Source organism: Lactuca saligna, chromosome 6 (genome assembly GCF_052625555.1).
Source record: "Lactuca saligna cultivar CGN05327 chromosome 6, ASM5262555v1, whole genome shotgun sequence".
Classification (NCBI taxonomy): domain Eukaryota; kingdom Viridiplantae; phylum Streptophyta; class Magnoliopsida; order Asterales; family Asteraceae; genus Lactuca; species Lactuca saligna.
The window spans coordinates 23,674,756-23,690,692 of NC_136422.1; the positions used below are offsets into that span (position 1 = coordinate 23,674,756).

The window sequence follows — 15,937 nt, forward strand, 5'->3', positions numbered from 1 at the left end:
GTGACAATTTCTGTAATGTTAGTAAGATAAATGGTCAGATTTAACAAAAATGACCGTTCTGCCCCTACTCATACAGAAATGACAATTACAAACACACAGACCACAGTTCATCCTCACCTGTGTTGATTAAAAAGGCACAAAGAGATATTGACATAGAGAGATAAAAAAAAATGGCTTTCAATGCTATATGTTCACTCAAAATCCATTCTTAACATAAAAAGAAAGAAAACGGAATATGTGAAACCAACAACAAAAGTATTCTTGACAAACCATAAAATCTAAAAATTGATGTTCGACTTGAATGATAAATAAAAAACGAAAAACTGAAAATCGTTTGAAACGTTCATAAGATCTCACTTCTCGACTTTAGGAATCAATAGTTGGGTGGACACAACAGTTTCCTTGATTCCAATGGATTTTTTTGAAGGTTTTGTTGATGACTGACAAACAGTATCTTCAAGATCGTAAACATCTACAAGTTTACGTTTCACATTGGTGGTTGGTGACAGCAGGCTAGTGGTGTCATGGTTGGTTGATGGAGTCATTGAAATTGTATTTGGAAAAGTAGAGATAGGAGTATTATCAGCAACGAAGGAAGCAGAACCCTTAAATGCAAGAATTAACATATGTTAATGATTGACATAGGAGTAATGTAAAATGAGTGAAGGGCAAAAAAAGTAGGAAATTATACCTTAAAACCAATTGTATCCTGAGAGTTGAAATCTGAGACCACGACATTAACAGACTCAGTTTCAGTGTCCTATATGTAACAGTTTGTAAAGTGCAATTTAGATTGGTAATATCAAGTATATAAAACATAATTTGTAGACGGATTAAGACTTATTTGTAGGTAAACCTGTTCAATGTGGTTTGCTTTTTCAAGCTTCTCGAGTGCAGAAATTATGTCAACATCATCACTTATCTTTAATATGTTGTAACTACGAATGTATTTTCTTCCAGCGGTAAAGCCTCTAACTATAATTTTGAAAGCCATTTTTCTACCAATAAGTTCATTGATCTCAACAGGAAAAGCAACAGTGTCATCCATCTAAAAAAAAGTAAATGAAACAAAATTAGACTTAAAATGTAGAAATGATTAGAATAAATTATGAATTTTATATAATGGATTTTTTTATAATATATACCTTTTCATACTTTTCTATCAAATCTGATGCTGAAATGTTTAGAATACTTCTAACATCCCGATCAAACAGAGTAAGTGTCACTACTCCTACCAAGCCTTGTACTCGAATTTTGAGCATAAAACTAAGGTATTTAAAAATCAAATAAAAACCATACAAATTAGATAAATACAATAATGAAAGAATATTAAATTTCTTATTATACCTTGGTTCAGCAACTATGACTTGGTTTTTGCACTTCTGTTGTGTACATACCCAAGATTCATTCTCAGCCACATGATCCAAAAGATTTTCCTGATCAATGGGCATTTTATGAACCTTTCTCTTACGGTTCTTGCAAGTCGGGTAGTACCATTCTTGATTATCTTTAAATATATTAATTGTTCCAAGAATGATGGCATAACTCCCCTATTATTAGTAATAACCAATGGTGTTGAATCAGGAAAATTAAGCATTACTAATTTAAGATTTAATAATGTAAATATACCTCATCTAATTCGTGGATCATGGAAATCTGAAAGTCATCATGTACAATATACATCATAGAAGACGTTGTAGCACGAGAACATGAAGAAACCGATCCACTTTCTTTTTCATTAAACCTGTTTACAAATAAAGTGTAAGCAAACTATCAATTAAAAATAAATTTATTTTAATAGTAATATATAAAGGACTTGATTGAAACATAATCAAACTTTTTTTTTAAATCAATAATTTCTTCAACTTGCTCATCAATGAATAGCTTTGTTGCTAAATATGTGTTATTCACATATACACGACCTGAAAAGAAAATGAAAAAAATATTGGATTAAATCATTTCTTAGATAAACATTGAAAATGGTAAAGATATAACATTATATTAATAAAAGGACCTCGGTAATCCTTCCACCTAGCACATTGAATAATCATTACAAAATTCACCCGCTGTTTGGATACATAGGAATCAATTTGTTCAGCGTAATCTCCCCACAAAGTAGCAAGCACTTGTCGTCCCCTAAATGTATATGAATTAAAACAACATTTTTTTAAAGTAATAATACACAAGTTTTAAAAGAAACATACTCTAAATCTTCCAATTTCAATGTAATCCTTTTATCAAGTTTTTGGGTTGCAGGTTCCAGTGGATAGCATTGAAAAACATTACTGATCACATCTATAATATACATTATGTAAGATGTTAGTATATAATTAGTGTTAGCATGGACAATTTATATAAATATATTATAAGAAGTAAAATGTGAAATCAAAGTTGTGAACTTTACCAAAAGAAATAGTTGAAGGGATCGCCTTATCGATAACATCTTGGAAGTTTGCAAAAGCGAAAGAATTCAAGGGCCCATTAAAACCAATGCACTTGTTTACTCTAGTGGTATATTGAAAAAACAATTTGTTTTTAATGTCAACAAACTTCATGGCATCATCAACATATAAACCAAGTGTTGGCTGATGAATGTAAACATCAGCATATTCTTCAAGTGCTTTTCCCAGTATAACATATTGTTTCTCCACAGTGCATTCAATTTTATTACCCTTAAAAAAAACAATTAAATAAATAAGACATAAAGAACTATATGATTAACATAATAGTGTATAAGTAATAATATGATAAGTTGAAATCATTAAATATGTTTAAACCAATTAAGTTTAAACACCTCTTCATCCATTAAAATCATTCCGATTTGTCGTGTCTCATGTGGTTTCGACCAAGTTGTTTGTTTCCAAAGCTGGATTATTCTCACTTTAATTGTGTAGTTGTCATTTGAGAGGCCTAAATCATTAATCATTGTAATTTGTGTTGGATCCATGAGCTGTAAGATAAAAATAAAACATTGATTATATAATGAACAAAATTGAGAATGATAGTATACGTTAGATTTGAGAATAATAAGCAAAGTAATCAGGATACAATTTATTATTTATTCCCCTGTTTAGATAATTGATTGTGTAACTCATAAAATTTCTTTTCAAAATTACAGTTGCATCGAAAATTTCTGTAATGTTAGTATGATACATGGTCAAATTTAACGAAAATGACCATTCTGCCCCTACTCATATAGAAATGACAATTACAAACACAGAGACCACAGTGCATCCTCACTCGGGTTGATTAACTGGGTTGATTAAAAAGGCACAAAGAGATATCGATACAGAGAGACATAAAAAAAACAGTGTGTGGTCAATAACAAAAAAGATCTAGGTGCAAACAACTTGCATGAATTATCCTTATTAAAAAGGAACAAAAAGTATATATGTAAATCCATATGATGTTAGCTGTCCAGGTTGTTTTTTCAGATTTGCTTGATAAAAAAAATCACAAGTTGCTCTTTGACAGGAATGTCCTTATAATTGAAAACAAATCTAAAGGCTTATCTAGTTGTGTTATGTATAGGCTTAATGTTGTTTTTGTTTTAGTTTTGCAATAGGCTTATATTTTTACTGCTTATGTTTCTTATAATAATAATTGTTACATTAGATGAGTGCAAAGATAATATGAAAATTTTGAAACTTAAGATAGCTATATATGACAATTTTGCCCTTATGACGATTTTGCCACTATTCATACATAACTATTAAAACAGAGCGATAGACATGAATATATGAATGATGTATACGACAACGTAGAATGCTATATGCTGTTTTTAAACAATCAGTACAAAAGTTTTATGGGATTTTTATTTAATTTTTAAAACTAAAAAGCCACATAATTCTTCTATCTATATATGTAATGTAAAAAATCATAAATGTTATGAATCTGATAATAAATTAGAAGCAACAGGTGATATTTTAAATGTATATTTGAATAAAAACTAAAAGGATTCAAATGTATATATCAATAAAAACTAAGTACAAAATTATCAAACTGTTGGGAGTGATGTATACGACAAAGTAGAACGCTATATGCTGTTTTTAAACAATTAGTACAAAAGTTTTACAAAGTTTTTTATTTAAATTTTAAAACTAAAAAGCCACATAATTCTTCTATCTATATATGTAATGTAAAAATTCATAAATGTTATGAATGTGATAATAAATTAAAAGCGACAGGTGATATTTAAATTTTTTTTATATGAATCCCATTTTATAAATTTAACTATCAAATGTATATTTCAATAAAAACTAAAAGGATTCAAATGTATATATCAATAAAAACTGTATCACAAAATTATCATACAGAAATGACAATTACAAACACACAAACGACAGTTCATCCTCATCCGAGTTGATTAAAAAGGCACAAAATTATCAAACTGTTGGGAGTGATAATTTATGTAATGTTAGTATGATACACGGTCAAATTTAACAAAAATTACCATTCTGCCCCTGCTCATACAGAAATGACAATTACAAACACACAAACGACAGTTCATCCTCATCCGGGTTGATTAAAAAGGCACAAAGGGATATCGACACAGAGAGATAAAAAAGAATACATCAATGCTATATACGACAAAGTAGAATCGTATATGTTCACTCAATATAAGCAATAATATTTGGTATTGTATAGATTCAATAGTAATTAAGACATCAAACGTTGTTAACTGTTTATCAATCTTTTACTTTTTATTAAGTTTATGTGATACATCAATGCTATATGTTGACTCAAAATCCGTTCTTAACATAAAAAAGAAAGAAAACAGAAGGCATAATATGTTGAACATTTGAAACAAAGAAATTGAGATTAACATTACATCGAACAGTTGGCGGACATTATACAAATGGTCTTGTTACAATGTGTTAAAAAAAAAAGATAATTGAAAACAAAAGGAAATGCATCGTGCATATATAAATGGGCATAATACTAACCTTATGTAGTTATTGGGATGATAATGTCAATTGTTGAAGACAGTTGATTCCAGCGTGAAGAAGACGAGTGGTGCATGTATAAACGAAATTGAAAAGAAACGACTCATGAATGTATTATAGATGTAATTGAAAGTAATTTTTGGAAATTATTACCTGCTATAAGTAAAAGACGAAGGATTTTGAAATCGAATCCTTCAATCCACCGTGATTGAAGGCTAATCATGTAAGTACATTGTGAGGCCATACACAGAGAAGATTTGGTTAAAAGAAACCGATATGATTTTGAAATCGAATCCTTCAATCCACCGTGATTGAAGACTAATCAGTTGGCAAACGTATCTTTGTTGCTTTGTATAAGGAGTTAATTGAGGAAACAATTTATGTAGACATACGTGTCTTCAACGGTTTAGCTGCATTCCATGTGGCTTTCTAATACATTTACATGTGGAATTTTAAAAAAAATTGAAAAATGTAGAAAATGACATTTGTCTAAATGCATATGAAAGTGCCAAGTGTCAAAAAATTGTTATTTATTAGGGTATATATATATATATATATATATATATATATATATATATATATATATATATATATATATTTATTAAGATCATTAGGATCAGTTTTTCAATGGTTGTTTTAAGGTTTATTCTTTATCAAAAAAAAAAAAAATATCATACTTTATCATTTTTTAAACTTTTTCCATATTGATATTTAATAAATTTAAAATTAAATAAAAATAAAAATAAAAAATCTTATTCATATAATTTCATCACCTTTTAGAGCTCATTTTACTTGAATTTTTTTTTTTAGAATTTTAACGAATTACCTGCTACAACAATGTTTAACATATTAAAAAGTTTTGCATATTTACTATAATGTACATAACCTTATAAAAAAGAATTCGTTTTTATGCATATAACATAAAATGTGTACCATATACACATCATTTGAAAAAACTTTTTTTTTTTTCAATTTTTTATGAATCGCCTTTTATAGCTAAGTTAGATAATTAAGATGTCTTTTTAAATATCTAAAAAAAATTAAAAATATGCATATATATATATATATATATATATATATATATATATATATATATATATATATATATATATATATATATATATATATATATATATATATATATATATATATATATATACACAAACTCAAATGTACATGTTTATATTTTGTGTTGTGCACATATACAAAATAAATAAATAAATAATAAATTATACACTTAGCAACATCATCAATGTAGCAAGTGATTCGTTGAAAAAGAATTCAATAAAACATTTTTATGGTACATATTTTACGTTATCTGCAATATATATATATATATATATATATATATATATATATATATATATATATATATATATATATATATATATATATATATATATATATATATATATATATATATATATATATAATAAACAAACAAACAAAACATAATAAAAAAAACTTTTATGTATATAGAAAGGTTAAAAAACTAATGCATTCACATATTTTTTATTATTTTTTTCCATATAATATAAGCTTTAAAACAAAGGTTAAAAATACGATCCTAACAATCTAAAAAATTATATAAGCTTTAAAACAAAGGTTAAAATAATGACCCTAACAATCTAAAAAAATGATCTCAATGGATCTTCCCCTATATATTATATAATTTATATTTATATAAGGTGTCAAATTTTTGTTATATTCTGTCGTAAACTTCTTATCCCCAAAATTTCATTCATATTAATTAAATTGGCTTCAGCTAAGAGAAATAATAATATTATTGGTATGATTATAACAGCCTGAATATAAGATAAAATCAATTAATTTATTTTACACGACAAACCTTACGCTAAACGAATGTCAATTTATTTGATTCCTTTCTTTTTTGACTTCATATTAAATGTCAATACTACGTTTTCACGGGGCTAAGAAACTTCTAATTCTGTTTGCCTAAAAGTATGATCCTTTGTACACTAAAAGCCAAAAGATGATATTTAGATATATTTTAAAAAATGAAATAATCAAAGAGACTATGAAACGTTTATAATTCTTATAAATAAGACAAGCGATGTTTAGATTTTAAAAATAAATTAAACGAAAACAGTATTACTTACTTTCGAGTTTCTTTTTATGTGTATCATTGTTTTTTCATATAAAAACATATATTTTTAGTTGACTAAATGCCTATGCCTACAACATTTTCGAGTAGAAGTACACTTTTGGCAGATTAGATATAGATCTTTATAACTTAGATGGCCGATTTTTCTTTCTAAAGCTAAGTTATATAATATTTATTATTCTATAAATTATTAGATATACTGGGTGAAAGTGTTTAATATATGAAATGGTGCTTGGATAAGGGGATATCAAGACACAAAGAAGACAAGGTAAAACATGTGATAGTGGTTGCTTCCTTGTAGATTCAAATTGGTCGGTAAACTAGTTGATTTGCTTGTGTATAATCCACTTTTTTTTTTGAAAAAACAAATATCATTAAAAGTGAGAGGGGCACTCTCATAGCAATAAGCTACAATAAGCCCAATGTAACAAAAAAATGGATAATGACTTGAAAGGGTAACAAATTTTTGATTTTGTTCACATTTAGTTACTAAACTTTTTTTCGTTATCTATTTGTCATTGAACTATTGAAATTGTTCACATTTTACCCTTATGACCGGTGTAAAATGTGAACAGTTTCAATAGTTTAGTGGTAAATAGATAACGAAAAAAAGTTTAGTGACTAAATGTGAACAAAATCGAATGTTTGTTTCCCTCTAAAAGTTCAATGGCTAAATGAGAACAAACTTCCTATTGTATTATGTTTTAGCAAACTATTTATTTTTGTTTAATTGTAGCAACATTTGTTGATGAAGAAATCTATGAAATAAAAAAACAAAATGTAACATCTGGATTTTCAGTTATCATAATTTAAGTATTTTTCTTTTCAGATATTATAATTTAAGTATTTTTATTTTGAGTTGATGCCTCAACTCGTCGAGTAAGGTCGCAACTGATGACTCGGATTAATGAATGGACTCGACGAGTCGGTGAGGCAACTCGAAGAGTCCGCGCTGTTGGCAGAAACCCTAAATCTTTGGGCCCGAGCCATATTTAAAGGCACTTATGGCCTTCAATTGCGACTACCTTTCCCATAAGTGAGAACCCTAGCGAGCTTGAGTGTGTAGAGTGAGAGGAAGAGCTATCTTGAGCTTTTTGGTGTGATTTTGCAAGAAATGAGAAGAGTTCCAGCAAGAGGGACCAAGGAAGGTTATTGTTCTGAGTTATTCAAGAAAGGAGCTTCATTCTGAGGTACAAAAATGAACCCTTTTCCTTCCCTATTGTGTAGATTCCATTTTGGGGTTAGGGCTTGAATCACTTCATCTTTGGGGTTTTGAATGCCTCAAACCCCTCTTGCAAGTTTGTGTTATAGATATGGACCCTTCTAGGTCCAGAGAGCCGAGAATATGAAGCTTTAGTAGAGTAAACCTTAGGGTTTGAAGTTAGGAATCTGGACCCTTCTAGGTCCAAAGAGCCGAGAATATGAAGCTTTAGTAGAGTAAACCTTGGGGTTTGAAGCTAGGAATGGATTTGGATAGCCTTAAGAGAAGATTATCCAATTAGGGTTTAGACTGTAACCCTTAAGGAGTCTGCAAGTATAAATAGACCCTATGGGTAAGGGAAATCGGCATCTCATCTAAAGTAAGAGAACTCTGGCCGATTTCCTCCCCTTTCCTCTCTCCTAAATCATCTTTCTTGCTATTGGTGTTTGTAAGCCATTAGAGGAGTGACATTTGTGACTCTAGAAGCTCCAAGATAACAAGATCAACAAGGAATCCAAAGGTATGGTTCTAGATCTATTTCAATGTTGTTATTTAACCTAATTAGGCATTAGAAGTCTTGGATTCAAAGCATGTTTAATTAGAAAGCCTAGATCCGAGCATTAGGGTTTTGCATGCGCACATAGGAAAGTTCTTATGGCTAAAACCCATCAATTGTAACATCCTGATGTTTAGGTATTTCTGAATTTATCCCTTTAAGTTTATTATATGGAATTTTGGTCCCTAAGTCCAAGAGAATGTGCCTTGAGGCCCAAGTGGCATTCTTCTAATTTTGGGCATGAGAAGTATGCTAAGCATACATGTACGTTGAGCGTACTAGGGCGCGCCCTAGTACACTGAGCATACACTCATGTACACAGAGCATATTAAAAAAAGATGGAAACCCTAATTTTTAGGGTTTAAGTGGTATTTAAGCATCTTTATGACCTCATTTCTATTCACCTAACCATCCTCTACCCTCTCTTCGTGATTTGAAACCCTAGAAGCACCTTATGAGGAAATTTCAAGCATTAAAGAGTATGTTTGTGTGATTTGAAGAGGAACGAAAAAGATCAAGCTCAACTTGGAGGTAGAAGCAACTTAGAATTGGGATCTATCTTTCATTTCCAAGCCTTTCAAGGTGTAAAGCTTGCATCGTTGTCTCTTAATCTTGTAGATGTAGTCATGGGGGTTTTATGTCATCTTGTTGGTCCTAAAAGTATCATCTTGAGCATGGCATGTAGACCCTAGGAAGGGTCCTTAGCCATAAAAATGAAGTCCCTTTGGTTAGTTTTGCTCCATGAATCTTGTAGGAGGTCTTAATGGATTAAGACCTTGTGTTAAGCTCCTATTAGGTGTGTAAAGTCATAAAGTTGGAAACTTTATGACTCTAGGGTGTGCTTTAGTTGTGGATCTGAAATATGGGCTTGAGGGCTTAAGCTATTAAGCACTTAATGAAGATTTAGGGTTTGCGAGGTTATGCCCCGCGTACTCAGTCAGCCACCCCGATGGTGGTCAATATGAGGCTTCACGTGCGATAAGCGTACCTTCGGCATACGCCTCGCGTAATCGCATGAGTCAGCTTTGTGAGTAGCTCGGTTGAGTTGACTTGGCCGGGTTCACTAATTTGTCTTAGTGGGTTTGACCAGTAGGCTTTAACTTTGACTTTGACCAAGTTTGACCTTGAGGGTATTTTGGGTATTTTGATGGAACTAGGTATCGGTTAGAGAGCTGAGACTCGGAGTCAGACCTTATCAATTATGTTCAGCATGCGAGGTGAGTTCTCCTCACTGTACTTCCAGGTCGAAGACACCAAAGCCGGCCCATTGGTTTGATAACCTGATATTCGTTAATACACTGAGTATGGAATAGATATGCATGCTAGTTTTGATATGCTACTTTGGTAGACCTATAGGACTAACTGTGATACCATTTGAGTATCTATATATGTTATTATCTGTTATATATCGACATATTGTGTGGGTTCAGTTGAGGTTGTATTGCTCCGTGCGGTAGCCAACAAACCCTTGAGCAATCCAGATATTAGTTGAGGGTCGGGGAGGGCATGTCAGACTCATACTGAAGGCTCATGATCATTCCAGATACGAGCTGAGGGACGGGAAGGACATTTCAGACTCGTACTGAGGGCTTAGTGGTATTCAGTCCGAGGACTAATTTGGTCGGGGAGCAAGCCAGACATAAGTTGTGGACCCAAGGGCAAGCCAGACTTATGATGTAGGCTCAAGGGAAATCCAATATTTTAGTTGTGGACCCATTGCCTGTTGTTATTATACATGTTTTACTTATTGTGTTGGTATTTTCGGGGTAATTCACGAAGCTTTGGGCTTACAGTTTTGGGTTATGTTTCAGGTACCTCAGAAATCGTTGGAAGGCGTAGGCATGATCGTGCACCTCTTTGTGTTTAGCTTTATCATTTTAGGAAAACTCTGATATTTAACATGTTTTGAAAAATATATTGTAAACAAATATGATTTCGGGTTGTTTTTAAAAGTTTAAAATGTTTCGTGATTTTTATGGATGTTACATGCGTAAAACTATTTAAAACAATTTTAGAATCCTTCAAAATATTCGAATAAAATATTACATGTGCAGTTTGTTAGAATAATTAGGATTGCGTCTACATGTCACACAAAAAAATATCATCATCTCAAAATGAATATATATATATATATATATATATATATATATATATATATATATATATATATATATATATATATATATATATATATATATATATATATATGTAGACAATACTATACTATAAGAATAAAGAGAATAGTTTGTTTCGTAATTTAAATACGTTCAACGTTACACAATTATTGATATTATTATGTTTTCTCATTCATTCTTGCTCACATACAATGTTATTCACTCGTTCTAATTTTTACAAAATACGAATATGAAGAATAAATTCTGATTACATTCTGATAAAATGAGATTCATAAAAAAATAATAAAAATAAAAAAATAAAAAAATACATGTCATCCTTATAGACGATTTAAGTAGCAAGAATACATGCATGATAATGACAATAATTATGTGAGTTTGAACGTATTCATATTACCAAACAACCTATTATCTTAGTCATTTCACATAATAACACTTTTCACAAGCGTCCGCACAATAAATGTTTATGCACATATGAACCTCTCTCTCTCTCTATCTCTCTCTCTCTCTCTCTCTCTCTCTCTCTCTCTCTATATATATATATATATATATATATATATATATATATATATATATATATATATATATATATATGTGTGTGTGTGTGTGTGTGTGTGTGTGTGTGTGTTTGTGTGTGTGTTTGTGTTTGTGTGTGTTGGTAATCCATAGGTAACTTACCAACAAATTATAGAGTAAATTGATATATTTTAAAATCATCATAATACTTCTTAGTTAATTTATCGACTAGTTACTGTTAAATTGGTTTTCTGACACATAAGTTAATTCTATTATTAAATTGTCTATAGTACGTTTGTTTCCCTCGCAAAATCCCTCACAAATTTAGGGGGTTTCTTTCCCAAATCCGTAGATATTTCGTAGTAAATTTCCGACAGGATTGTTTCCGTGGATTTTTTTATAGGAATTTGACTTGTTTTCTAGTAGACTTTGCAACTCAACAAAGAAACAATGTAGTTAGAGGCGTAGAATTAAAACTTAAGGGTTGCACAATATGTTTAGGGGTCACTACAAGAAATACGGATATTAGCGGTGACAACCGTCGCCGCAAAAAAGTAGGTTTGTCGCCGCTAAAAGTATTAGCGGCGACTCGTCTCCGCAAATACGTCGTCGCTAATGCCCTTCTTGTCGCCGCTAATACTTACCTGTCGCTGCTAAAAATCCGTCGCTGCTAATACATACCTGTCGCTGCTAAAAACCTGTCGCTGCTAAAAGCGTCGCTGCAAAAGACTCTTTTCATTTTTTTTTTGTTACAATTTTATGGAATATAAATCTACAATTTTATAAAATCAGCTATATTTAACCCATACACAACCAAAAACAATATAACAATTATAAAATATTAATCCACAATAAAAAATATTAGTCCATACAACCTAATTAAAGTATTCTTCTAAACAAACATTTCATAAAATCCTAAAATTTCTACTCCTCGCCGTCACTCTCATCATTTTCGTCATTATTTGGTGATGACAATGAACGAAACCACTCTTCTAATGCCGTAGAACATGTCGGGTCCTTCAGTATCGTTTGCAACATTTCCACCTACAAAGAAATCAAAATATATTACCAATATATCATAATAGTATTATATTTTTCAAAAACTACCAACATATCATTATAGCATTATAGCATTATACTTTTCAACTTAAACAAACAATTACCTGTGATTGTGGTGGTTCTTGTGTCATCGGTTGTTCTTGATCATACATGGACACAATGGTAGGGGGTTTACGCCCGATGCCTCTAATATGTCCGCGTCGAACACCCAATATTTTTTCAAAACATTTTCTTGTATCACTTGGCGTTAGACCGCTTGCTGAAGAAGAAGCTTGGGTTTGTTGATTGATCTCCTGAAGTAAAGCATTCTATATTTTCAAAAAATGATAAACATCATAAAAATATATTACTAAATACCCATGACGATATAAAAACGTATATGAAAATACAAATTAACCACTTACGTATTGTTGCTCGACTGCAGGACTATAAAACACCCCTTGGCGATTGGAATTAGCCTTACGGAATGCTTCGATTCGAGTGATATCCTATTTAACAAAAAAAAAATATTATACTTTAAATAAACATTTAAATATATCATAACTTACTTCTTTGAAGCATGCATTACTGTACGAGCTCGACCCCCCTCTGTTTACAACTAGTTGTTTTGCACGGACTTCTTTGTTTGACGCTGAACGACTTAAAAATTTGGGCGATTGAAAATGTTCGATTGCCTTCGCCCAATTTTCTGGTGACATACCATTGGGGGGGGGGGGGGGGGTGTTCTTTAGTGCCATTGGGATATCTGCAGGCCCCCCGATATCCTTAAAATAAGAATGAGCTTTACTTTTTCGGCCTCTGTAAACTTTTGCAAGACTCGAATCAATACTCCGCAACAATTGTGCACGCTCCGGATCCAAGTTAACCTTATCCAAATCAAACTTATTCTACAAATACAAAAAAGTTAGTTAATTAAATAACAATCACAAAGAAACTTAAAATATTATTCTAATAAAATATTATTCAAGTTACTTTTAGATGCATAATTGTCGCATTCCTTAACGCGGGGGAAACATTGTCCCAACCAGATACGTTTAAAGGGACGTTGTTCCACAAATACCTCCCAATTTCATGTGTGAACCAATTAGCAGGCTTCCCGACAGGGGAATATGTGATCTGCCTGTCAAAATTCAAATCCACAGTCTTTCCCTTGTTTGCCCTTATCCACTTTCCTAGCTCTATATTCTTTGACAAACCCCTTCTTTTCTTTGGAAGCTCGACTGAAAAAATACAATTAAAAATATTAGTCACGATAACTTATAATAAATTAATTAAAATAGCTATTAAATATATCATAACAAAACTTACCATCCTGTTCATGTTGCCCGCGACCAAAGCCTCCCGGAGATGGTGGATCCCCAGCTCCATCACCACCGTGACCAAGGCCCATAATATCGGCCATCACCTCCGTTACAAAACAATTTATGATTATAAATAACAATATTTCTTATAACTATATTTAATATCTAAACTAATAATAGAAAATTTAATTTAATAGTTTTACAAAGCAATTTATGATTATGAATAATTTTAAAACTAAAATACCACATAAATATAAAAATTTGATTTGAAAATTACTCTTTTGTAATATACATACTTTATTTTTCACACATTACATACATAGATACACACACTATACATACAAATACATATAAACATTTTCTTACACATATTCATTATAGCATCGTACTTCTTTTTCTATTATAGCAACCTAATTCCAAATAATAATCAAACAAAAAACACACAAAAACATAAAAATACCACATAAATATTGAATTTGATTTGAAAATTACTCTTTGTAATATACACACTTTGTTTTTCATACATTACATACATAGATACACAAAAACATAAATATACGTATTTTTCTATTATAGCAACCTAATTCCAAATAATAACTTTACAAAAAACACACAAAAACATACAAATAACACATAAAAAATTCCGCGACAATTCATTGCAAATTCCAAATAATAACAATACAAATAACATACAAAAACATACAAATCAAATATATAATCTCAAAATTCATGAAAAGGAACCTGTGGTAGTGTAATTTAGCGATTTTCCGGTAAGAAATCCAGTTTTCCGGCAACAATTCCGGCAATAGATGCGGCAAAAAACATTAAATTAAACACTTAAACTAGTAAAGAAAACTTCAAAACAGAAGTTGAATAGAAAATACGGAAGAAATCAGACCTTCAATCGAACTTTTGTCGCCGGAAATGAGTGTGGTCGCCGGTAATAATGGAGCTCCACTAGTGGCCGGCGGTAATGGTTGCCGGAGACGAGTCCTATGGCGCAAACGAGGTGGTCGGAGGTGCAGTCGCCGGTTACTTTGGAGGAGTGAAAGGAAGCAGAATGAACACAAAAGTGACGCAGTTGGGGGGTTATCTGCGATGAGTATTAGCGGCGACGCGTATTAGCGGCGACGCTAGGGTTTTAGCGGCGACAATAGGGTATTAGCGGCGACACCCCTGGAGGGAAAACACAGCGCCATTTTTCCTCAATTTCTCACCGTTGGATTAAAAGAAGATCGAACGGACAGGGTTGATTTGACGCGGATCGACACTGTAGCATCATTAGCGGCGACGCCTTTAGCGGCGACACCGATTATTAGCGGCGACATGTAACGCGTCAATCACATGTCGCCGCTAATAATCGGTGTCGCCGCTAAAGGCGTCGCCGCTAATACTGATATTTCTTGTAGTGGGTTGCATAAAATTTACATAAATCGGAAATTTTCTCGAAAAATTACATTACGTTAGAAATTTTGAGAGATGACATGAACTAACTCGTGCTTTATACATATTGCACGTAATGCAAGCTCTTAAAATTTCAAATATTTCATTAACCTAGTTTCTCAAGTAATCATATACCATGTTTATAAATAAAACAGATTTTAGTAGCGAACCGAAGCAAAATCAAGAAATGCACAAAACACAAAGTTAATCACCGTTCAAGGCCCCCCAAAAATAGACATTAAAAATGCATTATTTATCCTAAAATCAAGATCTCATAACAGAAATATCAATGGAGATATTGAAATGTCAAGGGCACATCAGCATTATTATATTCCAAGATACATGTGTTGCCTCTGTACCACACAGCTAGCTCAACCTATATGTGATATGTAATGACTTGTATTAAATAACTTGGATTTTGTTCATAGCATATCCCACATATTATGATACTACACATGACATATATCCATTAATTATTATTATATCTCTAACATAGAAGCATGTAACAAATCTCAAATATATGTCTTAAAATCTAATTTGATAGTTTACATTTGTTAGACCGAGTACATATATGTATTTTTGAGGAAAAAAAAGTGTATAAACGATCAATGTCTACGAATCTCGACACAATTTCCCATATGATATGCTTATGTAGGAT

The 15,937-nt window shown here is 31.4% G+C and overlaps 1 protein-coding gene across 1 annotated transcript; it reads right to left on the bottom strand.

The window, feature by feature from the left end:
- Nucleotides 1-353: 353 nt before the first annotated feature.
- LOC145002382 (replication protein A 70 kDa DNA-binding subunit E-like) lies at nt 354-12,215 on the bottom strand. Its single transcript, XM_078961669.1, has 13 exons — nt 12,158-12,215; nt 3,117-3,187; nt 2,795-2,950; nt 2,405-2,672; nt 2,205-2,295; nt 2,015-2,136; nt 1,838-1,922; nt 1,630-1,744; nt 1,348-1,550; nt 1,146-1,266; nt 857-1,048; nt 692-760; nt 354-605 (listed from the first exon to the last, which is right to left on the bottom strand). Exons 1-13 carry the CDS (start codon nt 12,213-12,215, stop codon nt 354-356), a joined length of 1,803 nt encoding a protein of 600 aa, XP_078817795.1.
- Nucleotides 12,216-15,937: the final 3,722 nt, after the last annotated feature.